This window comes from Nyctereutes procyonoides, unplaced genomic scaffold, assembly GCF_905146905.1.
Source record: "Nyctereutes procyonoides isolate TBG_1078 unplaced genomic scaffold, NYPRO_anot_genome, whole genome shotgun sequence".
Classification (NCBI taxonomy): Eukaryota; Metazoa; Chordata; class Mammalia; order Carnivora; family Canidae; genus Nyctereutes; species Nyctereutes procyonoides.
Window position 1 is genome coordinate 53852884 of NW_026575146.1, and position 27191 is coordinate 53880074.

The following is a 27191-nucleotide window of genomic DNA, read 5'->3' on the forward strand; positions in this document are numbered from 1 at the left end:
ATCCCCGGGTCCTGGGATCGAGCCCCGCATTGGGCTCCCTGCAGGAAGCCTGCTTCCTATGTCTCTGCCTCTCTCTGTGTCTCTCATGAATAAATAAATAAATAAAATCTTAAAAAATTATGATGTGCCAGTCAAATCAGGTGGTGACAGGTTATAGGCAAATGTTAGGAATCATGTTCCTAAATCTCAAGTAGCTCCCGACTTGAGCCACCATTTTTTTTAGGGGAGGGAGTACTGAGCCCTGTGTTGTATTTTATTGGTGGATTTTTCCCCCTTGAGTGTGTATCCCTCTCCGACAGAACCACAGAATCGACAATTTGCTAATGACCTACGTCATTACAGAAACAACGAACTACTTGGGGAAAGCAGGCCCGGCTTTCCAACTGCCCTTCACAGAGAAGTAAGGCACTGTGGGATTCTTTCCCTTTTCTTACACATGAAATCCTCTGTGACGGCTCTGGACAAGGATGCAAGATCGAAGACTATTACTTGTCTGCAAAGGCAAAATCAGGCCCCAAATGCTATGTATGGATGTCAGCATTTCAGCAATGTTCAGGCACATCCAGATAGTTAGAGGGAACATGAGGTTCATGAGTTCAACTCTCATTTTTCTCCCTTCTCTGCCACCGGCTTCTACTCTGAGGTCCATCTGCTACCTTCTGCTGGTGCCCCTGGGGATGGGGAGCAGTGCACACAGCGCTGCACAGTGGGGGATGCAGTGGGGAAACCACCCAAGTGTGCAGCCTACTCTGGTGAATTAACACGAGAGGATGCAACGTTGGCAGGGTCTGAAACTCAGGCCAGGCAGGTGACATAAACACATGACATGAGCTTGGTGTGATACAGCAGAATTGGGTGCAGAATGCCCTGAAATGGGGAACCCAACCTCAGTCTATAGGGGCGCCTGCTTCTCAGCTTCCTCAGTTGCTAATGTGTGGGAGTTTGGGCCTGAAGTGTCAGGACCTACCAAATTGTCAAGAGGACCTGGATCTCTAGATTTCTCCTGGGAAATCTTTGGCTATTTCAGTGTTGGCCATTTACTTAAACACTATAACAAACATGGAAAAAAACAGGGGAAAAAACCCAACCCACCACTCTAGAGAGCAGCCAGGCAAATAGTTGTAGGCTGGACCTGACCCCTAGGCTTCTAGTTTTCAAACCTCTTCTAAAGAGAAGGGTGTCTTGGAAGCAGACGGACCACAGTTCAAATCCCATTTCTGGTACTAACTAGGTGACCTTGAATACATTGCGAGCCCTCTTAAGGCTTTGCCTTTGTTATTTATAAAATAGGCATACCCCCTACTTTGTGGGACAATCAAGGAGATTAAATGAGATAAGGTATATAAAGCCCCCAGCACAGAGTCAGGTGCGTACTGAGCTCTGTACTAAATGCATGCGGATTTCTCCAGGTTGACTTCTCTGGAACTCCTATTCAGGTTTGAGCCTACTTAGCACCAATGAGCCCCAGCAGGTTCCTTCCTTTCCCTAAGTCTTCGTTTCCCTAGTTTTGAAAGAAAGAGTGTGGACAAGATGGTCCTGTTTAGCTAAAAAACGGTGGTCCTACAGACCCTTGGATTCTGCAAAATCTAAGAGGGGCCCTGGATGTTTGCTGCTGGCAAAGGTGGGGGGAGGCTGAGAGCACAGGGGACAGACATGGACCAGTGAGAAGGGGCCATGGACTCCACAAACATAGCTCAGGTCCGTGACATTTCATTTTCAGGGTGCCCGCTGATAAAGTGAATGATGGAGCTTGGTCTTACTGAGCAGGTGGGGTGAGAATGCTTCTGATCCAAATTTGCAAATCACAGCCCATGTGCCAGCGTGTTCCCTCTTATTCGGAAAGGGTGGGAGAGGTTCTTAGATGTTTGTTTTCCTTTTTAAAATTCATTTGAGAATATGGTGACATTCAATTCACTGATTTCTGCGGAGCGAGTTTCTCTTGCTGGCAATTTCCACTAGCAAACAGTAGCAGCATCATGAGTCAGATTGCTGGAGCAAACGCACATGGGAACCCGAGGGATACATACTGAAGTGTAGTAGTGTCCAGGATTGTGACTTTTCAAGCACGGATGTAAAAGAAAATTCGGCAGAGCCGCACTCACACAAATGTTGCCCAAGGAGTTTATGGTCGGATGGAAGGAGTTTGCAAAAGAAACTGTCGTCACTGTGTGTGTGACTCATTTGACTTTAATAGAAGGAAAACTTTCTGAAACAGTATGTGCATTTCTTTTTCTCCCTATAACTCAAACTTTAAAAATTTTCCACTGGCCTGGAGGGGAAATCAAGGCCTCGTCAGACTTTGGGAGAGGAAAGAGCACACATCCAGTGTGCTATCTCTGGAACTGTATGGGGGTGTAGGACGGGAGCTGAAGGGGGCAAAGGGAGTGGCAGGCCTGTCTTCAGTGGACAGAACATGTCACAAACCCATCCAATCCCAATGCTCTCTGAAGCGCCCCACATCAGGTGAGCAGATGGCATCACCAAAAAGCATGCAAAGAAGAATCCACTTCTTTTGCCTTCTTTTGCACTTTAAAGGGAACTAGAGGAGACCTTACAAAAAGCACAAAGTGAAAAGGAAGGAATATGTATAAATCTGTGGTAACTGAGACTACATACAGCCCCAAATCTGCAAGTACAATGTTGCACCCATTGATTCTAGTAGCTCTCTGGAGTCCTCAGACAGATCTAGGCATCTGCCTTCAGCTCTAGGTCAGAATTTAGTCCAGAATTTTCCTAAGTGCCTGGCACTCACCAGCTATATGACCTAGATAAAAAAGATCAAGTGCTGGGGCTCTCTCTCTCTTTTTTTTTTTTCCTCCTTTCTTATCTGTAATGTGGGGATAATTTTATCTACTCTGGATTGTCATAAGTGCTGGAATATAACATAGATACAGGTGTGTATTAATATATGTGCTTAGAAAGAAGGCGCATAATAACAAACACCACAATGTTAGTGTTCTCATCCTTGCAGGGTCAGCGTGGGCCGTTTTAGCATGTTTTGCTTTCCTAAATCTTCTCATTCTTCTGCACTGGATATTTATCACTCACATAACCATAAAAAGTTTTAAAACAAAAGCACCCAGCCTTGATTCAAAGTGGGGCCACAATCATAAATCTCTCATTTTTATGACATTCTTTATATTGTAAAGGTGGAGAGAAGAAAATAAGTTGGTTTTTTTTTTTCTTTTTTCCTTCTCTCTTTCTCTGGAAAGACTCTTCCCTCCAGCAAGGGAATGCTTCATCCTAGCTCTCAGGAATGGAAGTTCATGAGTGGGTTTCACCTAGAGGGTGTTCATCTCTTTTGCCTCGCGACCACAGTGTGAGGTTCAGAGGGGACGTGTGCCCATGAAATATAGTAAGCAGCAGGAAGACAGAGGGACAAGAGAAGAAGAGGGAGAAGCAGAGGGGGTCTCAGGGGGTGGAGAGGAAGGAAGATAAAAACTCCCGGGCCTGAGCTGCACCCCCGCAGAGGGGTCCGGCCAGGGCACACCTACCTCCATGGGGTAGGGCGCGCTGAACTCCACCTCAGCCAGATTCCAGGCAGCATTCCCTGGCTGGCCCAACTTCCAGATTTCCTCGTAGAGGCCAGCCCCATCCCGAGTATAGAGGGAGAAGATATTGTCATTCCCCTGCTGGAGCTGGTAGTAAAATGACAGGCAGCCGGACATGGGGGCTGTGGTCATCGGGGAGATGAGCTGCGCTACCTCCTGGAAGTGCTTGACGTAAACCGAGTCCACATACATGTAGTGGCCTGAAAATCACAGGGTGACACATAGTGTAAGGCAGGCTGGTGGGAATTGGGGGGGTGGGGGTTGGGGGGGGCTGGTGGTGGTGGTTCAGGGGACAGTGCGATGCTAGGATTTGCTCCAAGGCAATTGGGGGGGTGTGTGTGGCAAAGAAGTGGATGAGTTAGGGGCGCACGAAGTCTGGCCATGGGCCGATGGGGGTGCTGGCTGGGAGGGGAATGCACGGAGCTCCATGTGCTCTGCTAAGACAAGACCAGAACCGTCCACTCTCTCTCATTGCCCGACTTTGGGTAGAAGCAAAATACACAGCTACAGAGGTAGATGCATCAGCTGCAGAGCACTGGAATTTTCACAAGCTGAACGCAGCTGTGGAAAGAAACCGAACCTGACCCCAGGAGGGCCCTGCTTCTCCCAAGGCTTCTGTGAGTTACTTCTAAGATCAGCATACCATCTGTTCCTAAAAGGTCACAGAGGGACCCTCCTGCTCATCTTTACAATACACACAAAATGTGGGCAAGTCTTTTTTTTTTTTTAAGATTTTATTTATTTATTCATGAGAGACAGAGAGAGAGAGAGAGAGAGAAAGGCAGAGACACAGGCAGAGGGAGAAGCAGGCTCCATGCAGGGAGCCCGACTCGGGACTCGATCCCAGGTCTCCAGGATCAGGCCCTGGACCGAAGGTGGCGCTAAACCGCTGAGCCACCCGGGGCTGCCCAAGTCTTTTTTTTTTTTTTTTTTTTTTTTTTTGAGTGAAACTAACATGTTGACTTCAAACTAGGTTACAAGTTTTGCCTCTTTAACAGAATATGCTGACAGGTTTGGGATTCGGGAGGTTGGACTTGGGACATCACCCTTGGCAAGGCCTTCGTGGGCTCTGGGCCCACAGGTTGACCACCGACCTCTGTTAGAGGCATTTTGGTGCAAGAGAGTAACCAGGAAGCAGGAAGGGGGAGGAGAGCCTGGATTGGGCATTGAGGTGACCTGAGGTCAAGCCCTGCTAGGACCTCAGGCAAGTTACTGGACATCTCCGGGCTTCAATGTCCTGATCTCTAGAGGGAGAACCAAAGGCTTCCCTCGCAGGGCTGGTCCAAGCATTACATGAGATTACGCATGTGGAGTGCTCACCGTGGGCCTGGCACATTGTGACTGGCTAATACAATTACAATGAAATAAAGGAATGTCATTAATGATTCTGGTACCATGCCTTCCCCATTGTCTGTTTTGTGCAAAGGCTGGTTGTCATCATTAGCAACGTAAGCTGCGGCAATGGAGGAACACGATGCATTGTAGCTTCTCGACAATGACCTTTCTATTTATAAGTTCAGAACAATTACAGCTTAATATTTTGTTTTATTATGCGGTGTCTGATTAACAACAATCCCTTTTATACTCAGCACAATAGCAACAAGGGTATTAGGAAGGAGATATGCCTTCCTGCACCGGACACTTGCTTTGCTTCTAACACACCACCTGGTGTGCAATAGGCCCTTGACAAATGGTTATTCAAAGCACAGATACAGTCTCAGAAAGGTCCTCACCTCAACATGGCAGAGGAGAGAGGTGAATAAATCAAGGCTTGCTTTCTCCTGGCGGCAAATTGTTCAACCCCCTGAACCATCTCCCTTGTTTAACTATAATTTCTCTTAGCATCTTGCCAAGACATGCAACTGTGAGTAAATAAAGATCACAGGCTCAGATGACCAGAGGGCCAGCCGGATCAAGTATACCACTGAAGTGGAGTGGGTCCAGGGGAAAAATCGAGTGATCGATTCATTGCCAACATCTGAAATCATATTTCATCAGCAATGAGAAATAGAAAACAAGCTTCTCTGTGAAACTCAGAGAATCAGATGGCACTCAGCCCATATTCTCACGCGGCTGGGCAAGAGTGGCAGCCCCTGCATGGGTTAGGTTCTCTGGCCCAACACTGAATGCATCCATCCCTCTGCTCCCAGCTGGTGCCCCGACATCCAGCCCGGTGCCGTAGGCTTTTTCCACTGAAGCCCAAAATATAAATTTTCATAGCACATCTATCCATTTAAAAAAGATACCCCCTGTCTGAGTCTGCTAGCGTTGCCATAATGAAGTATCACAAACAACAGAAATGGATTTTTTTTCCCAGCGCAGGAGGCTGGAAGTTCCAGATCAAAGTGTCAGCAGGATTGGTTTCTTCTGAGGGTGGTCAAGGTAAATTGGTTTCGAAGGGTCTCTCCTGGAATCTGGTGGCTGGCTGGCAACTTTGGCCTTTCTTGGCTAAGAGATCTTCACCTTCATGTTCACGTGGTATTCTCTCTCTGCACGTGTCTCTCTGTGTCTAAATCCACCCCCACCCTCCCAACGACTTTTACAAAGACACCAGTCATGCTGGATTAGGGACCTACTTCAGTATGACCTCATGTTAACTAATTACATCTGCAACAACCCTACCACCAAATAAGGTCACATTCTGAAGTACTGGGGGAGGTGGTGGTGGTTGTAGTGGTGAGGACTTGGGCATATGGTTTTGAGGAAATACAATTCAACCGGTAACACCCACCACCGCAACTTTATAAAAATTCTGTATATGCCAAATAAGCATATCTGCAGGCTGGAAACAGCTGACGGACTCCCACTTTGCTGACTCTGGGAAGGGATGTTAAACAAAGACACAGAATGTCAGGGGGCACCTGGGTGGTTCAGTGGTTGAGCATCTGCCTTCAGCTCAGGGTGTGATCTCGGGGTCCTGGGATCGAGTCCCACATCGGGCTCCCCAAAAGGAGCCTGCTTCTCCCTCTCCCTGTGTCTCTGCCTCTTCTCATGAATAAATAAATAAAATCTTAAAAAAAAAAAAAAAAGGAATCAGAATGTCAGACTGAATCAAATCAGAGGACCTCTGAACTGGAAGGAAGGGCAGGCCTCCCCACTAAGCTCCCCACGCCCAGGCTGTGGGGGCCCAGCCTCCCCAAGAATACTTTGCTAATAGAGAACACATGTACCCAGCGAGCCTCGGTAACACACCTTTGCTCACTGGGCGCTCCTGTGTCAAAGGCAGGGAGGAGGGATCCCTGGGTGGCGCAGCGGTTTAGCGCCTTCCTTTGGCCCAGGGCGCGATCCTGGAGACCCGGGATCAAATCCCACGTCGGGCTCCCAGTGCATGGAGCCTGCTTCTCCCTCTGCCTATGTCTCTGCCCCCCACCCCCCCTATCATAAATAAATAAAAATTAAAAAAAAAAAACAAAGGCAGGGAGGAAGTATTGACTGCTCTTTGTAATGAAACAGAGTCCCTTGCCAAGATATGCGGGGAGGGGGAGCAATGGGAGGGGACTGGGTGGAGAGCCCCTATTTTGTTTCCTTGGTACTTCCTGGCGGGGGCTGTGGAGGTGGGCTGCTCATGCCGCCTTTGGGTGAACTTGCTGCAGGGACCATATCTCACTGACAGCCTCCAGCTGCCTCACCTCTGGGTCCCTCGGGCGCCTGTGCCAAGGCCACGTACACCGGGCTGGTCTCAGCTGGTGCCTAAGGGTAGCAGGATGCTGGGGAGGGGCCATTTCCGCCTGACCTGGGCTCCTCAGTAACTCCCCACTGGCCTGGCTTTCCCCTCCCGGGTATCAGCCTTCTCTGCTGTCCCACAGGCCCTCCCCAGCTGGGGCCACGTTCTGACTTTCGAGAGCCCTGGGCACTTTGGCCGGAGTGGGTCTGCTCCTCCTTAGAACATATTAAAGATTCTATTTTAGTATAAAGATGAATACAATTTAGCTGATGATTTTATTCATTATTATCACATTCATTATTTTCTTCTGATTTTGTTTTAAAGATTTATTTATTTATTTTAGGAGAGAAAGAAAGAAAGAGAGAGAATGAGTAGGAGGAGCAGAGGGAGAGGGAGAGAGAATCTCAAGCAGACTCCACGCTGAGTACACAGCCTGATGCAGGGCTCGATCTCATGACTCTGAGATCAGGACCTGAGTTGAACCTAAGAGTTGGACACTGACCCAGGCACCTCATTTTCTACTGATTTTAGAATAAATAAAATGAAAACATTCTCATGGACCCCTAAAAATGTCATGGCTCCTAGGCATGGGAGCTACTATGCCTAACAGACCTGTTGACCTGGGCCCCAGTCACTCCAGCTCTCTCCTTACCCTTCACAGCCAATAAATCTCTTTCCCACCTAATCCAAGCTTAGGGTCTTCCTCTTGGAGGACCCAAACTGACACAGCCATGACAAGGGAAATCATTCCCCAGAGGGTGAGGAGTACCTCCAAGGCCTCTGGGAGACTTGGTGATCCCAGGAGACCTCACAATCCACTAGGAGGTATTCATTCTACTTGTAGGGTGCACAGAAATGTCTCACACCCCATCCCATTATGAATCCATCTTCCTCACCATTGACAGATATCTGACAGTCTTCTCTAAAGGCTAGTTAGTCACCTGCTGTGGGGACAACATATTAATCCATGAATCTGCCGTTAAAGTGCTTCATTAACAACTCATGTACAAGACACTCAGCCAAGTGAGCCACAGTCATTTCTGATCCAAAAACCATCCAGCAAACACAATGTGATGTGCCCACAGTGAGTCAGACAGGCTGCTGGTGCTGAGACCAGGACTGCTGACACCAAGTCTCCCATGGAGCCACTAGACTAGACCGCATTCTGTTGCCCTCCCTGCCCCGCCTCCCCATCATTCAATTGTTGCCAAAGTTGGGTACTATTTACTGAAAATCTGAGTAAGAGTGTTTCTCACTGGGAAACAAAAGGTAGCTGGCTCATCTCAGTTGAAGCGGGGCAGATGATTCACAAATCACCAGGTGTCTGCCACAGGAGGCCAGGCTGGAGGGCTGACTACCAGCCCAGGCTCTGTGTGTGTCATCGGGTACAACCTACCCCGAGGAAGAAGAGCAAATGTTTAGAGGAATGCAGGCACCATTCTGTGCACCTTTCCAAGGGGAATGAAGAAGGTAGCTTGGAATTCTTGGGGAATTACATCTCTAGTGTTTGGTATTATGAGAATTTTCCTGCCCAGTTCAGTGAGGCCAATCCTTCTAACTGGTGCAGGGTGCTAGGGCCTTTAGAATACCTGGGAGAGGCAATTTGTCTGACCCTTTAAGTTTGAGTAGGACGAAACTAGGTCTAAATGGACCTTAGATGTACACATCCTATAAGGAAACAAATATTAAGGGATCCTGGCCACAAAGATGTCTAAGTAATCAAACTTCAACTGGAAATGAAAGAGTCTATGACGGGGCCATGAGTTCTCCATACAACTAAAAATTGGGAAGTGCAGTGTCACCCCACCCACCCACCCAAAGCCATTGCTGCTTTGCCATACTCAGACTTAGAGCTAGTCTATCCTTCCCTAATTCTAGATTATACACAGAGAGACTACAGCTCCTAGGGGGAAAAAAACAACAAAAAACAATTTCCAATTGTATCAAAATATCAAAATCTTGGCGATGTCAGCCAAAGGCCCCTTCTGCGCATGTACACTTGCTTCCCTGTATGCAGTAACATGTCACCATGTTAGCTCAATGGTTCATGTGCAACCAGCGGCCCCTTTTAGGTAGCCATTTTCCCCTTGAATTAAGGAAAAAAAAACTTTGAGGGCAGTTCCTGAAATTTTATTTTCAAACAGTCTGGCTAACCAGCATTCCACAAAAATTGCCCTCGGCTTGGCTCCAATGCCAAGGCATCCTCTGACTCAGCTGTGATTTGGCCTTGTTGGCCACATTTGTGCTCCAGTTGCGACGTCTATATCCGTGTCATGTTGTCTGGACAAGCTGTCTCCTGGGGAAGGGGGAAAGCATGGTCTGAGGAAGCATACGCCAGCTGGGAAAACCCACTGGTCTGCTACCACTGTGAGGAGACAGCACCTAAATATGGGAGTTCACCATGCCTGTTCTTCCTGTCTACAAATCCAACACTGATCTTCATGGATCTTTAGTTCTAAGAGTTTGGGTAAGTTTAGTATAGTAGAGTCAGGCTCCAGTCTTTTTAGACAGCTTTCAGAGATGACATAAATGTAATAAATGAACATGAACTGGGATGTCTCCTAGTCTCTGCTAAGTCCTCAGTGCCAAGAATGATGGGTGACAAGTACCTCCATTCTGTGGTCTGGTACCAGACTATCCCTGTAGGATATGCTACATTGTGGCTGCCTTGGCATCTAAGCTGGCACCACCAGATGTATTCCATCTCTCCCTTCCAGCCTGAGGATATGAGAAGGATCAGAGACATTGTAGACAGTCTCTTTGAAGACTGGTGTTCCGGAGCTAACCTGCAATGTGTTTTCTTTTGACCTCCCAAGGAAAAGGAAAGGGATTGCTTCCCCTTTCTTATCTTGATCCAAGAGAAGAGGCTTAATGGAACCACTCATAGAGAGAGTGGAACCTCCATGAGAGGGAATCACCATCCAACCTCCCCCTGACCCATGCTTGCAGAAATCCCTGAGTTCTTCAATTGCCCTGGGCCTCAAGAGGAGGGTGCTCAGAGTTCTCGGGAGAACTTGATCAGTGATAACTGGGGTTTGTGGGGGCACAGAAGGCAGTTTCTGACTCTTGACCATATACATCTAGAGAAAAGACGTCCATAGGGACCCTGGGGGTAGAATGGAGAGAAAGGATTCCGTTGCCAGTGAGCTGTACCTCCCAGTTTGGCACGGGCAAAGATTTGAGATTTTCCTTAGCCTAAGTGGCCAGCTCAGAAGGTAGGTAGGCTAGAATGTCTTGAAAGGACTTTTCTCAAAAGGACCACATGCAGTATAAAGGCCATGAACTCCAGCTTCCATAGGACTGGTCACATAAAATCTGTTGTTCCCATCCCTTCCTTTTCTGTTCCACTGTCACACCTCCTCCTACCCTGGAGGAGCCAGAAGCAGCAGAGTAAGTAGGAGAACATGAAGGGAAAAGCAAAAGAAGTATGAAGAAAAAAGGCCAATGGCTTTCTCTCTATGGCTCTACCGTATTTTAGTCTGGGGGGACATTTGAATCGGATGAGATGTTGGAGTTTTGACAGGGCTGAACCAAACCCTTGAGAAGGAGGCTGTTAGTTCATACTTCAAAGTGTCCAGAAAGATAAGGTAAGTCATCCAAGGACAGGGAAAGGTAAACGAGCAGAGCCTGTGTAAAGGTAACGGTGAGAAAATTAATAAAACTGCTTCCCCACTGAGAGTGTATGCAAGGAACCAAGTGGATCAATGCAGAGAGCAAATGCATAGCACTGTTAAGAGGATGCCTGAGCTCTGTCTGAACTGAAAGGAGAAAAGGTGGCCATGAATTATAGAAAGATGCTCCATCCCTCTCAGGATCTTGGAGGGAATAAAATCACTCTGACCTTAATTTAGGTTTTGAAACCTTGCTCAGCTCTCAGAGTGGCACCCTACGTGCATATGATTTTTAAAATCTCAGCAAAGAAACAGATTTCCCTCATTATTTGCCCAGTAATTACCTTCTTTTTTTGCCAAGGCAGGTAGGAAACAGTAATGATCTGAGCTACCAATAGGCTACCTCCTGAAAGATTTTGTTTCACTTCATAAAATATTAACAAAGAAAAAAAATCCATTCATGATGAATCGGAATTGAATGACAAAAAAGCAGGATAATATCCCATCCCCTCCAACATTCCCAAGATGTCTCACGAGAGTTCTGACTGCATTATTTTAGCCATTTCCACCCTGAGACAGACATTCGGAGACCAAGTGCCCATTTGAAAGATCAGACTCATGGTTTGGGGCTGTTAAAAATGCATGGTCAAATGAGGAAAACTCGTATATGTGTCACATTTTTCAGATACCACATTCACTCTTCTTTCTTCTACAACACAAAGGCCAGAGCCCTCCTGAAGGTGTCCCTCAACCCCTGGAAGTGTCTAAGCGGACACACAGCTTCGCTTGCCCCCATTGTTCACTTTGCTGGTTTTTCTCTGAAAGCCTAAGCTGCTTCCAGTAAATGAATGAACATGAGATGAGTTTTTTTGAGCAAAATCTGCTGCTGTGGGCAGATATCTGAACCATTTAATCTTTACTTTGCCACCCAAATTGATAGAGCTCAGGAAAAATCAATACACCCAGTAGATGGCAAATGTACTTAGAAAGGCAACCCCCTCTCTTAATTTAGAGCACTGGAAGGTTATTATTATTATTATTTTTTGTTCTCCCCATAGTGATTCTGGCCAAAACTCTGAGTCCTATGGGCAGAGAGCTTTTCAAGGAAAATATCAGAGAATCTTTAGAACTCATCTGTTTTAGCCTCACTGTATATAGGAAGAAGTCTTATATGGGAGCCCATGTGTGAGGGGTCTGAGTGTGTGTGTGTGTGTGTGTGTGTGTGTGTGTGTGTGTGTGTGTGTTTTAGGTGAGGAGACAGCTGTCTGGCCACAACTGATCATCAGTGTAGAAGTTCAAGAGAAACAGCAGAGAGTCAGGGGAAAATGAGTAGAACGTAGGCACCCAGGCTGCGGACTTGTCATGAGCAGGAGCATAACTGAGGTCTGGGTGTTACTCTGCCATCACCTCATATCCCAGAACTTTCAAATGCTCTCCAATCACTGAATAAAGTATCCACTCTCATGCCTGTACGCCTCTGCATATGCTGTACTTCTTATCCATCTAGCCAAATTCCAGTTCTGAGATGACTTCTTCTAGAAAGCTTTCCCTGAACCCCCAAAACCAAGGCGATCTTTCACTTTTCTGTGGTCCCATATCATTTATTTCACAGCTCTGTTAGTCATGCATCATTGTGCATGCTTACAGAGTATTTTGGTATTTGAATAATTTGAGAAATGCCATAATACCCATTAACACAGAACTGTATTAAAGGCACCAAGAAGTCCTGAAACAAAGAAGTCTGTGTAGCTTTCTTCAGCTCAGGGTTTCCCTAGTTTATTTTTCCCCCTGGTTACGATGAGTGGTGAATTTGGAGATTTGGATGTACAGCATTAGGACTAAAATACTAGAACTCAAAGCCATCTTAGAGATTATGGAATTCAAATTCTTCATTTGAAAATAGGTCAGTAGAGACCCTGAGAAGATGAAGGACTGCTTAAAGCAATCCAGCACTCGGAGAACTGGGTCTGGAGCACAAGTGTTGAACTCCTAGCCTGGTCCTCTTTCTCTGTTCCTTATTGACACTGCTGAGGTTGGAATGTTCCATGGACACAAATGAGAGTGAGGAAAGTCTAGGGATGATGCACTCCTCAGAGGATGGATGACACTCAAGTGACAAAGTCAAATGGATGACCTGATAGTAGGATACAGATCCATTGCCTCTCCCAAGAAATATGTGTTCTCCCTAACCAACTGGTCCTCATCATCATTGAGGATGCAAAATGATATGGGGCGCCTGGCTGGCTCAGTTGGTGGAGCGTGCAACTCTTGATTTTAGGGTTGTGAGTTCAAGCCCCACGTTGAGTGTAGAGATTATTTAAGAAAGAACACCTTTAAAAAAAAGGAAAAAGAAGGGACGCCTGGGTGGCTCAGTGGTTGAGCATCTGCCTTTGGCTCAGGGCGTGATCCCACGGTCCTGGGATCGAGTTCCCATGTTGGGCTCCCCGCAGGGAGTCTGCTTCTCCCTTTCCTTTATGTCTCTGCTTCTCTCTGTGTGTCTCTCATGAATAAATAAATAAAATCTTTAAAAAAAAAAAAGGAAAAATGATGCATAGAACAAGTGGTCATTAAGTCATCATATCAGTGCATCTGACTCGAACTAAGTGATTTGGGAGAAGTTTTCTGACACTTCCCCATATTTAAGTTCAGACATCTATGTTAATGACATCAAGAGTTATAACATTTTAATGTATTACTCTTTCAAGATTCTATTTCCTTTACTAAATTCTTAAGATATGACAGAAAGTTATGTAAGTTGTCATATTCCTTGAAACAAAGCTTTTAAGAGTTGGCAACATTTTGTTGTTTTGAATGAACCAGATTGGTGGACTAATCTGTCATGCTAGGTTATCACCCACTCACCACATGACACTTACAGTGTGGCTCCTACAATGGCCACAAATGGAGTTGGGCTCTGCGTGCGTAGGGCTAAAATATGGATGGATGGATGGATGGATGGATATATATATATATATATATATATTCCAGTCATTTGTCATTTCCAAAAGTACTAGCCCTTTCTTTTAGAAGAAGTAAGTGAAAACGTTTTGGTTTTTTTTTGTTTTTTGTTTTGTTTTGTTTTGTTTTGTTTTCTAATCACAATTATTTATGTAAGTGACCTAAGATGTATCTAAAGAGATCATTTCTAGAGTGTTTTTTGTTCTCTTGTTCTACTGTTTGGTCCTCTCTTTACTGAGATAAACACTGTCTGGTTAACTAAACTACATTGCTGTGACTGCATCTCTCCTTGCTCAAAGACCTCCAATGGTCTCCCACTGTCGACATTATAAAGTTAAGTTCTCTTTCCTGGCATTTGAGGCCTTTGCGAATTTGCCCTACACCACTCTCCCAATCATATCTCTCCTCCGATACCCCTGTGATTGCTACCATGCATCACTCTCCCTCTCTTGTCTCAGCCTGTCAAGGTCCTATCCATTCCTCAAACGCAGTTGACTTCTTTCATCATGTCTTCTGGAATGTCCAAGCAGTAAGTGATCTCTCTTGTCTCTGAATACCCCGCACTTTCCTTTTATGAGGGAAGTGGGGGGACCACTCTTAGAACACTTGACACATGCTACCTTGTCTTACATCCATGTATGATAGAAATCTTTTTCCTTTTTTTTTTTTTAAAGATTTCATTTATATAAGACACACACACACACACACACACACAGAGAGAGAGACAGAGGCAGAGACAAAGGCAGAGGGAGAAGCAGGCTCCATGCGGGGAACCCGACGTGGGACTCGATCCCAGGACTCCCGGATTATGCCCTGAGCTAAAGAGAGATGCTCAACCACTGAGCCACCCAGGCATCCCTCTTTTTCCCTTTCTTGAACATATATTCTTTGAAACTGGGCAAGGACCATAGGGAATGTGCCATTTTATTGTCGTTTTTCCAATCAGACCCAATACAGAGTCAAATGAATGAAAATGCTAGATCCAATGTTGAATTTGTCTTAAGCAAGTGATCCTAGGAGATTCCAACCTTTTATTTTTTTTTTTTTTTTAGTTTATTTATGATAGTCACAGAGAGAGAGGCAGAGACACAGGCAGAGGGAGAAGCAGGCTCCATGCACCGGGAGCCCGACGTGGGATTCGATCCCTGGTCTCCAGGATCGCGCCCTGGGCCAAAGGCAGGCGCCAAACCACTGCGCCACCCAGGGATCCCCAACCTTTTAATATATGATTACTTAAGAAGCCTGGGCATGTTGAAAAGAGAAAAGGAACAGATAAAATAAAGTCTGCTAAATAGAAGTTGACTAACTGGGCCTGACCTGAAGGTGTGTTTTTTTGGCCCATGCTGTGTTTTTAAAGAAAATATTTACCAGGGCACCTGGGTGGTTCAGTCGATTAAGCGTCTGCCTTTGGCTCAGGTCATGATCTTAGGGTTCTGGGATCGAGCCCCAGGTCAGGCTCTCTGCTCAGTGGGGAGCCTACTTCTTCCTCTTCCTTTGTCCCTCCCCCTGCTCATGCTTTCTCTCTCAAATAAATAAATGACATCTTTTTTAAAAAAGAAAATATTTACCAATTTCAAAAAATTGGGGAAATTTCACATAAAATACTTGCCTTCCTGATGGTCTTATGAAATAAAAAGATCTGCCCTTTGGACCTGCATTCTCACATGGCAGCAACTAATTAGAGCTGAGTACCCTTTGTACAGGACCTGTGCTTCCTAATTTGCCACAATCCTCACCCAGCCTACATGTCACTCACTTTATAACATCTGCCTGGCTCCTTTAGGAAACTAAGTGTAAGAGTCTGGCTATAAAGGAGACAGAAGAGGTAGGAGCAGTCTCAGAATGGAGACTGTCCAGAGCCAAGATAAGCTACAGGATGGGTGCTTAAAAAAAAGTTAGAGACCAGGTTACAAGTATTCACATGAAAAGAAACTACCATGAATGAGAATCAATGTAAAGAACCATAAAAATTTGTCATGTCTTCAGGCATGGGGACACACTGTCATTATCAGCAATTTATTAAGACTGAGCAGGTGACCTCAGTATCTACACCGCAGCAGATCAAACTAGAAAAAAAAAGGACTGTTTCCGGCAGAACCAAAATTCCTATTCTTGATCTTGATGAAAAGTCGGTCATGAGAATCTTGTCTCTAGTCAACAAGCCTTTAGGATTGAGGACTGTAAGGTCTTGTAATTGTGGGGATACCCTGACTTTCATGAAGCCTCCCAGAGTCCAGGTGAGGGCTGTCACAATCCTTAGGAGGTAAGCCCTTGCCCACGTCTCCCATCTGTGGAGATGGTCTCCTCAAAGACAACTTATCCCCAAGAACCTCTCCTCTCCATTTTCCTGCACAGTCCAGCCCACTTGGCCACTAGGTGGCCCTGTTGCTTTCAGGATTCATCACTGGGAATTGAGACTCACCTCAGGGCCACTTGGGAAGTTCATAAGGACTTGTTCCCATCACTCAATCTATTTTTAGTGAAAAACAATCTAGGATTATTCCAGACTTGCCTTTAGGGATAAGAAACATAGAACAACAAGTAGATAAGAAAGTAAACTATAATAGGGAAATGTGTAAAGAGCAAGGCCAGGTCACAGGTGAAGAAAAGCCTTTAACCGGGAGGCCTTCCCCTTAGTTACAGAGCTCCCTTCCACAGGTTGTCTCAATCTCACAGCCCACTTTTCCTGCTCTTCCACCAGGACTCCTGGCCCCTCCTCCCTTCTCCTTTTTCTGTGGACAGGGCCACAGTTAGGTCAATGTAGGGACGAAAACACTTCTCCTGGGAAAAGGACACCATCTGTCGCCAGCTCACCCAGTTCACTCTTGAAAGTGTGATCCTGCGGGAGAATAGAAGGGGAGTTCCGAATGTTTCCTCCTCCAACAAACCAGTTCACATTGGGGTTCCAGCGGTTCACAAAGCCACAGAGATGATTTTCTTCAAAGTCGCATTCTGGCAGAAGAGAAAAAGAAACACATTTTGTGGAGACTTGGTCACCCCTCGGTATACCCTGACCCACTACAGAGTTTGCTCTTCCAAATTCAGATATGTTTCTCATTCCCTTTGATCACTGGAAGCTTCGTACCAGGATCCCTGGACAATAATGGAAATTTTAAGTCATTGTTGCTTCTTTGTATTATGGCCCTTCCACTTACCAGCCACGTGGCTTGTAGCATGACCTCTCTCAGCTTCTGTTCCTTCATTTGTGAAAGGATGGTTGTAAGTGTGGCCACTCCCAACACAGTGCTGGGCATGTGGTTAGTGCTTGGTGTATCAGCCCCCTCTGCTTTAAAGCCCTATTTGGGACTATCCGCTTAGCTCCAGAAATTGTATCTGCCACCCTTCTGGTAGCATACTTCCCCATCCCCTTCTCTCCTGATGGTAGACAAGATACCCAGGGCAAAGGGACATGTTTCTTAGGTGTTAAAAGCCCCTGCTTTTCTTATTAACAACAAACAGTCAGAAAGGCAGGGCAGGCATATCCTAGGCTCTGGGTTCTTCTGCAGTGACTGAGTGGAGAAGAAAAAATAGAGACACTTCACCTACCTCCCCCGCCCATACACACACTTTTAGTTGCACTGACATGTTTGCACAGATAAATTTTTCTCAGGCTTGTTTAGTGGGAATAAGAAGCTCACAAACCATGAGGACCCCCATACCCATCAACTAAAAATATGAAGTATGATTGCCCTCGTCATCTCCCATTACCCCCTTCAAACCCCACCTCCACCTTTTCTCACCCTGCTCTGCCCTCCAGAGGTAGACTTATATGGACTGTACCAATGGTCTCCCCTGCCTTTTGCCTTCCTGTTGGATTTGACCAATGGAAAGTAAGAGAAGAATGAGGCTGGTGGTGTTCATTTCTCTAGTTCCCTCCCTGTCAGGCTGCCATGGGTTGGCTGTGTCCCTCTTCCAAGGACACAGGTCCTATCAAGTAGCCCTCACCACACAGCCACTGGCTCCAGGCTCCGGTAGCACCCCCCCGCCCCCGCCTTGCCCTAAAGTCTGACGAATCACCACTCTTACCAGTTCTGAATTGCCACATAAGCTTTTGCTGTTTTCCTTTACCTACCCTCACCTCTGTAGCCCCTAACGCGTCTTCTTCAAATTAGGTGGGATGCACCCTGTTTCCTCTTTCCTGCCAGGACCCTGATTGATATAGCTATCCATGGGTTTTTACGTTAGCAATCACTGAAAAATGTTAAGATTTTTATCTGCAACTTTTTCACTGCAGCGTCTGCCAAGCAATACCCAACATTCCGTGCCCAGGGCTGCTGAAGAATAAAATAGAAAGCAAAACAGTCCTTAATATGCCAGGTTCTATTCTAAGCACTTTAACTGAATTAACTTATTTAATCCTCAAAACAGTCCCATGAGGTAGGTACTATTATTAACCTCATTTTACAGATGAGCAAACAAGCAGAGAGTGCACAGAAAGAAAGGGAAGGGATTATGGGATCAGGCTACTCAATAAGATGAAAGTATTGGCACTCCTTTTGCTTTTTATCTTTATTTTTTTTTCCTTTAAAAAAAAAAAAAACTAACAGAAGCCATTGAGTGATTTAAAGAGAGGAAATTTACATTTTTAAAGTGCCCGGCACTGTGCCAGTCACCTTCATACTTAGGATCCCATCAGCTTCCATGTTATTCCTATAAGGGAAGCATTTTATATCTATTTTGCAAATGGAGAAAGAGAGGCTTTAGGGCGCAGGGAGCTGAGGGCCAGCAGGTGCTGCTGCACCAGGGGTGTCCATCTGGTGAGTGTACTCTGGGATCCACACCAGCCCCCAGGAGGTGAGCGAGGGCACTACCAGCGGGTGCAGCGGTCTAACCCCACTGTACCTTCAGAACATGGTCACATTCCCATGTTTTCTTCCACTTGCCTTAGTATTATCCTTGGAAGGCCAAAACACAGAGTTGAGAGGGGATCAGCAAAGGCTCTTTTTTATTCAGAATTCTCTGACTCTCCCTCTTCCTCTCCACAGCTGGTCAAACTCCAAGGGCTGTCACTGTTGAAAAATCTCTCAAATCTCCCACCTTTCCCCATTCAGGCCCTGTTTGTAAGGTTACAACCACTTCCTGGGGGATTTCCTCTCCTGTGTATTTTCTTGTTTCTAAGTCATTTGCCACGGGGCCCCCAGAGTCACCATGTAAGGATGCAGGCAGGGGGGCCCATCCTCTGCTGACCTGGAGCACTTGCTGACCACAGAACCATCCACACTCCACAGCCCAGCTGGGATCCAGGGACTTCCCTAGGACTCCCTTGGCGGTCCTGATTCGCACTTCAAACACCCTCCTGGCTTCTGGCCTGTGGGTGAGCAAGCTCTGGGCCTCCTCCACACTGGGGACATCCCACAGAGAGCACCTCCCCTCTTCCCCTGCACCTGCACTTCACTGAATCCCATTCCTTCCTGAAACCCCAGCTCAAACGCATCTCTGATGTTCAGGCCTGTCTGATCTCCTGTCTTCCTCCCCCTGCACACCCACTGCCTGGCCTGGCCTCCTCCATGGGGGCCCGTCTTCGTTTTCTAAGGAAATAGTGCCAATGGCAGACAAATAGAAGGTGAGCGGCCGGCATGGAAGAGGCATCCAGGCAGCCCTGCTCCAGGGGCATCCAAGCAATGCTGGGGACACAAAGACGGGGTAAAGGTATGTAGGAGAGAAATGGAGTGCAATGAGGAAGAAAGGCGATATGATGCTTGCTTTTCTGGCAGAAGCTGAGCTCACAGAAAGCTGGAAATTATTTTTATCAGAATGTGTTGAGGTTCAGGCAGCAAGTCAGGTTACAGTTGCTGCATCTACTTTCCCTTCGTTAATGCAGCCAGTCCAGGCAGACCCCAGCGAGCCTTCCTCCACCGCCCACAGGACTGACAGGACACCATTCAAGTGAAGCAGCATCTAAGCTACTCTGCATTATGCACTGACTGCTATAAAACAGCTTGCCCTTTAGGATTGATTTGATTCCCTCTGGCAACAGATTTTAGAAGAAGATTCACAATTCACCTTCTGGTACAATGAAAATGAAACCCACTTACCAATACAGTAGCCGGTTGTCATCTTGATTTCAAAGAGCGCGATGCTGGCCGTGCTTCCCTGTCCTAGCACACCTTCTATTAAAATCTGCACGACACATGAGGAAGAAGGGAGTTAGGCTTCCAGCACTGTTGTTCCTTGGCTCAGTATTTCAGAGACTGGTCAGGAGCTGTTCAGCAATTCAAGGCAGAGCGAGATTGCTTGTCTCAGCTAATTGCTACTGGGTACCAATCTCACAGCGGGTTTTATTAAAAGAATATGTGTGTGTGTGTGTGTGTGTGTGTGTGTGTGTGTGTGTGTACAAGGTGAGTGAGGTGTCCAGTAAAAGCTTAGAGTCAACTGTCTTCTACTATTATCCCAACCATCCCCTTCTCTAGTGCTTGTTGGTAGCACCATGTGGCTGTGGATGGAGAGGACAGCCAGTGCCCTTGGGGAAATCCATTCTGAGAACGGTGAGGGACTCTGGGCAGAGTCTTCAGCAGGGAAAGCTGTTGGAGGAAGGGAAGAGGCAGGGAGCATAATATGACCAGCAGTGGGAAGTTCCCCATGAGATGGAAGAGGCTCATAAATTAATTTGTAGTATCTGCATTGTTTAAAAAAAAAAAACATGAAAATTTTGCATAAGGAAAAGAGAGGAGCATGACAATTTGTGAGATGGAGTTCAGGCACTGTTGTGGTTCACTCTGGGTCCCATTTCTGAAAGTATTTGCTTTTCTTTCTGTGACTTCAGCTCAATCTTTGCCAACGACACTGGTAGACTTAGGATGTGGCCTACGGCTGGGCAGTCTGAGTAAACTAGAGAGCTCAGACCTCACTGCTCCTTCCCTCAGTCATCCGTCCTGCCTGATGTGAGGGGCTGCAAGTGGCAGGGGGAGAGGAGAAGACAGCATTTCAACACTTTCTGAGGGAGAGAGATGGGATAGGGAGTTGAAAAGGGAATTAGGAATGGAGAAAGTTTTCATGAAGGCCCTATCGTGTCCTCTACAACACAGTCTCACTGAATATCACACTTCATGTCTGGCCAAGTGAGTCGGGATCCCATCCTCCTTGCCTGCTCCAAACAACACTCAGCTTTATGTCACATTGTCTATCTTCCTTTTCCAACACTTCAGATGGAACAACCTTCACCTTTGAAAAGGAATCAGAACATATCCTTCACATATCTTTCCCTCTTCAAAGTATCTTCATTTTTCCTTTAACCATACTAAATGATTTGTTCAAAATTTGTAGCAAACAAAACATTAGGAAGATACCACACACATATGAGAAAGATGAAACAAAATGACTAGAAATGAAAATGCTCCCTAAAGCCCATTAGAAACTAAATTTCCATCGAGGAGGTTGGTTTAGATTCTCACAGAAGTCCCACTTAAACAGACAAGAACAGAATCTGGGAAGAAGCCTTTCTAAAGAATAAACAAAATATTAACTTACTAATCATTAATTACTAATATTCTTCTGGGACACATCTCTTGTAAAGCAGCACCTCCTAACATAGAAGATAACTAACTACCTTCAGTGGCAGAAATTTTCATCCAACCTCCGAGTAGCATAAAGCTACGTGATAAGCTGGGCACCTAAATTCCACCTACCTTGAACTTCTTGGAACTGTTTTGTAAATCCAAGCTGGCTATGAGCCAGCTGTCTGAAGGTTCCTTCGCTGACCAAAGCAAGCGATCAAAGCTTTCATCTTCAAATCTCACATAGAGGTTCAGCCGGCTGGTGTCTGATGGAGACCTTGAAGATGAAGTTATCTGGTAGACCAGCCGGAGGCAGCTCCATTCCTCAGCCTGTAGATCAGAGCTTAGCAGCACGGCTTTTTCCCCCTGCTTGGCAAAGGAAGTGTCCACATAAATGTAGTGGCCTGGAAAGAGAAAGGAGCACCGGGAAAAGATTGATGGGCTGTTTGAAACTCAGGGAAATACATAACAGTGGTCCAGTGAAGCAAAGGGCAGATTCAGCCTGCAGATGCATTTCAATGGCCTACTGAATGTTGCCTGAACACGGGATCTCTGCCCTCTTGCAAAAAATTAGAAGGTCCCACCACACTGAGACCATGGTCGCACAATACAGGACAATAATAGGCTGCAGCTAAGGAGTGCTGCCTCTTCAGAGGGTGGCATGGGGCTCCATTTTGCCATCATCCCCACTACTCCCTATTACCCCCTGACACTGAAGCCAAGTGTCTGTTGCCTATTATCATCTCATGCCAGGCCCATTTAGCTTGCTGCATTTATCTTCCCGGTCCCCACAGGTGTGAGAGCTTGAGAACTTCGGAACCCAGAGGAGCAGCATGCCTCTGCTGCAATTAGAATACCTTGGTGGACTCAATCTTCTTCCACAGCTCCCCTCATGCCCAATGATTTGATCTGCATCTAATTTGCATCATTATAGTAGATTGAATTTATTTGGTTGCCTCGGATCTTGGGGCCTATGCAAAGTTCACTGTCAGCTGATTTTTAAAATTAGGAGTAAGACTCTCCTTCCCTAGACTCTTCCACAAGGAAATTCCATAGTCCTGATAACTAAATGGAAAAAGTACATGCAACACATGGAGGACAGGCCGCTCATCACTTCCCTCTGCTCTACACCCCCTCCTTCCTCTGTTTCCCTCTCCTTCCTTCTCCCCCAATCTCCCCCACCCCCTCCTCCTCCTTTCCTTGCTCTCTTTGCTCGTCTTTCCTCCTCCTGACAACACCCCCCCCCCCTAGTTTTTCCTGACACTGATACGTGGTGCTCTGCTGGCTGCACCAGGATGTAAAAAAAAAAAATGGCTATGAAAAACCGGAAAAAATGGATTACAAACAAGAACTGTAACCTGAGCCTTCCAAATCTGACTCTGGTCAGTGGCTTCCTATGGCAGTGACCTGATCTGCCTGGGACCTGCATTCTCACACAATGCTCAGAGGTTCCCACATTTGTGGCTGCCATCTCACCTGCTGCCTTCCATCCTAGGACCACCTCCCCACCCCTTGCATTTTAGGCTCCTCAACACCAAACTTCTACTAGAAGGGCTCTGAAATTCCTCTTTGCTTTGCTTTATCTTCCTCAGTCCCTCCTTCCATGTTCATTGCCCTAAATATCAACCCCAGTCAGGACCCTGGGCTTTGCAGTGAGTATGGATGGGCCAATGGAGGCTCAGCTGAAAACCAGCTTCACAGTTAGGGCGCTGTCTTCAGGGAGCCTCACTGGCCCAGGAGGGGTTTTGAGATTGACATCTGTCTCGAGCGGGCAGGCTTTCAATATAGTGACCACCCATCCAGGCTTCTAGATGACAACCCAGGCACCCCTGGGGGGAATCTGGCCCTTGCTGTCATGGCCACCAACACCATTACTCCCTGCACAGAGTGAACTCCCATTGTGAACCAGGTGCTGTTCTAAGCACTTCACATGGATTTACTAGCTGGATTTTGAAGCACAAGAAATTGGCTCTTGAGGCCAACTCTTTTTTAAACAGAAATGGCAGCTTCTCTGTGACACGAGGGAATGTGTAAGTGCCATCTTCATTTCCCGTTCTCCACTACTGTCCCCAAAGAAGTGACTCTAAGCAGGCTGGTAGTGGGTTGGGCATGGCGACTAAGGGAGCTCCTGAGACCACTTCAAACCCTTTCTGAGGAAGTAGAGTTGGCACATGGGGTAACCAAAGGAAAGAAACAAACCCCTCACTGTGTCTGGTGGAGTTTCACATCCCATGCCAACCTGCTACCCTACAGCCTCAATTCTCCCACTCTCCACTTCTTTTCCGAGTTCTAGAAGGAAACAGAAGGGCTCTCACTTTGAGCCCATAGGGACCTGGAGGGCCTGTTCAAACAGATTGCTGGGGCCACCCTTGAGCTGCCATCATGTAGGTCTGGGGTGATGCTGCATTCTTAACAGACTGCAATTCTCAGAAGTTTTGGGTGATGCTGATGCTGCTGGTCTGGGGACTATATTTGAGAAGCAAAGATTTACAATATCTGCCAGAGAAATAGGACTCATTATTTAGATACCTATTTTTTAAAAGACTTATTTACTTATTTTAGAGAGGGGGGGAGGGACTGAAGAAGAGAGGGAGAGAATCTCAAGCAGACTCCTGCTGAGCCCCAAGCCTGATGTGAGGCTCGATCCCATGACACAGAGATCATGACCTGAGCCAAAATCAAGATTTGGATGTTTAACTGACTGAGCCACCCAGATGCCCCCTTAGATACCTATCTATCAAAGGAAGGGCTGGCTACTGTAGCATTTAAAGGAGGAAGGAGTCAGTTCCACTTGGAGGTAAAACTCAAAAATTTTTTTTAAATTATTTATTTATTTATTATAGTCACACAGAGGGAGAGAGAGAGAAGCAGAGACATAGGCAGAGGGAGAAGCAGGCTCCATGCACCGGGAGCCCGACGTGGGATTTGATCCCGGGTCTCCAGGATCGCACCCTGGGCCAAAGGCAGGCGCTAAACCACTGCGCCACCCAGGAATCCCCTGGTAGAACTCAAAATTAAGTAAAATGTGTGCTGCAGCAGGCTCAGAGAGTCCATCTACTGGTGATTATCTTGATTTTTCTGTGAATGCCATCGAAAAATCTCCCTTGGAGCTAGAGAGTATCATGCTAAATGAAATAAATCAGAGAAAGACAAACACATGATTGCGCTCAATGCAGAATTTAAGAAACCAAACAAATGAGCAAAGGGGAAAAAAGAGGCAAAAAAAAAAAAAGGATTCAACTACAGAGAACACACTGAGGGTTACCAGAGAGGAGGTGCCTGGGGAGAATGGAGGAAATAGGTGAAGGGGATGAAGGAGGGCACTTGCTGTGATGAGCACTGGCTGATGTATGGAAGTGTTGAATCACTCTGTTGTACACACGACACTAACATTGCACTGTAGGTCAACTAACTGAAATTTAAATAAAAACTTTAAAAAAATCTCTCTTGACATAATCTCTCACTATATCAGATTCGATTATAAGCATATGCTAATACTGTCATATTAATAAGAACCTTGGAGAGCGGGGATCCCTGGGTGGCTCAGCGGTTTAGCGCCTGCCTTTGGCCCAGGGCCTGATCCTGGAGTCCCGGGATTGAGTCCCATTTCGGGCTCCCGGCATGGAGCCTGCTTCTCCCTCTGCCTGTGTCTCTGCCTCTCTCTCTCTCTCTGTCTATCATGAATAAATAAATCTTTTTTAAAAAAAAAAAAGGACCTTGGAGAGCCCATACTATAAAAATGTCTTGCTTAAAATATCTCAATAGCATACGGTATGAAAGTTGGTGCTATTTATTGAGAGATCTTGATACCTCAGCCATAAGTGTTGGCTATTTCAAAATATTGGGATTTTTCACGTAAACTGAAGACTTCAAATTTATTTTCAGGTCATGCTGTGTGAGTGTGCCTATTAGCTGCATTATAATCCATCCAGATTTAGCTCCCTAACTGATTTTGCAGAATAATACATTTTCCCAGATCAAAGAACTAGCCCAAGCGCTGCCCACCTCCACTGTCAAGCTCAAGGCAGATTTTCTTAATTAATTACTACTTTTTTTCCTGCCTTGTCTGAATATAGCCTCAGAATCCTTCTAAACAGTGTTCCATGTAGCCACTACCAATCAATTTGAGTTAGAACTTGAGTTGAAACTATTTGTTTTAGCCTTGCTTGTGGCTTCAGTATCAGAGTATATTCCGCAGTCATGTTAGAGCTAAACTGGACTAGAAGGAGCATGGTAAGTTTTGAATAAGTTTTAGAAAATGAAGAAAGAATGAGGTAGATATTAATTATCAGGGATGGTGTACCTCCCTGAACTATCACTAATAAAATTGCTATTCTAGAACAAATTGATAATGTTTTTGTTTCTTCTTAGTTTATTAAAAAAAGAATCAGGGCAGCCCCGGTGGCGCAGCCTGCAGCCTGCAGCGTGATCCTGGAGACCCTGGATCGAGTCCCACGTCATCTCTGTATGATGCCTGCTTCTCTCTCTGCCTGTGTCTCTGCCTCTCTCTCTGTCTCTATGAGTAAATAAAATCTTTAAAAAATAAAAATAAAAAATAAAAAAATAATAAAAAGAATCATTTTACTACTGAGTTAACGAGGTCTTCTTTGTATGGGAAATATTTCATTTATTCTACACTTTATCGTAGCCAAAGGGCTGAGAATATATTTCATTTAATCTATCTGAAAGACATTGGCATCTGGAACATAATTTATAAACAATAAAATTCACCTTTTTAATACAATTCAGTAGTTTTTAGTGTACTCACAAAATTCTGCAACCATCACCACTATCTCCAGAATCTTTTCATCACTTGAAAGAGAAATCCCATCTCCATTTTTTCCCTTCTGCTAGCCTCTGGGAACCACAGATCCACTTTCTGTCTACTCCCCTTTTCTGGAAATTTCAGACAAACGGAATCATATAACATGTGGCCTTTTGTGACACTTCTTTCACTTAGCATGATGTTGTTGAAGTTCACCACATTGTAGCATTTATTAAAATTTCATTCTTTTTTGAGACTGAATAATATTCCATTTTATGGAATATTATTTTATGGATATACCACAATTTATCCACTCATCACTTGATGGACATGTGAGTTTTTTCTACTTGTTGGCTATTTTGAATAATGCTACTATGAACAGTATTGTACAACTTTTTATGTAATGTAAGTTTCAATTCTTCTAGGTATATAGGAGGGGAACTACTAGGTCACATAATAATTCTAGGTTATCTTTGTGAGGAACTGCCAAGCTGTTTTCTAAAAACATTTACACGTCCACTAGGGAAGAATGAAATTTCTCCACATGTTCACCATCTGTCACTGTCCATCTTTTGTTATTACAGCCATCTTAGTAGATGTGAGGTAGTATCTAATTGTGCTTTTGATTTGCCTTGCTCTAATGATGAATGATGCAGAGCATCCTTTCATGTGCTTATTGGCCATTTATACATTATCTTTTTTTTTTTTTTAAGAGTGGTTCAGGGGGAGAGGGGAGACAGAATCTCTCTCTCTCTCAGCAGACTGCACGCCCAGTACAGAGCTGGGTATGGGGCTCGATCTTACAACCCTGAGATCATGACCTGAGCTGAAATCAAGAGCTGGATGCTTAACCGACTGAGCCACCCAGGTACCCCAGCACATCATCTTTGAAGAAACGTCTGTTCAAGTCCTTTGCTCATTTAAAAAAATTAGGTTATTTCTCTTTCTATTGTTAAAATATAAGAGATTGTATATCCTAGATCTTATCAGATACATGATTTGCAAATATTTTTCCCCATTCCATGGGCTGGCTGTCTTTTCACTTTCTTGATGGTATCTTTTGAAAAACAAGTCTTTAATTTTGATAAAGTCCAATTTCCTATTTTTGCTTTGGTTGTATGTGCTTTTGATGTCATAGCTAAGAAACTC

General features: G+C 45.5%; 1 protein-coding gene across 2 annotated transcripts in view; it reads right to left on the reverse strand.

Annotated features, from left to right (window-relative positions):
- The window catches only part of MAMDC2 (MAM domain containing 2), a 149584-nt gene that overhangs the window by 62391 nt on the left and 60002 nt on the right, over positions 1 to 27191 (reverse strand). For both annotated transcript variants that reach the window (XM_055309421.1, XM_055309422.1), the window contains exons 3-6: positions 21410 to 21681; positions 19820 to 19904; positions 16599 to 16736; positions 3495 to 3751 (exon numbers count right to left, since the gene is read on the reverse strand). In XM_055309421.1, the coding sequence (XP_055165396.1) occupies positions 3495 to 3751; positions 16599 to 16736; positions 19820 to 19904; positions 21410 to 21681 (752 nt within the window). The remainder of the gene's footprint in view (positions 1 to 3494; positions 3752 to 16598; positions 16737 to 19819; positions 19905 to 21409; positions 21682 to 27191) is intronic.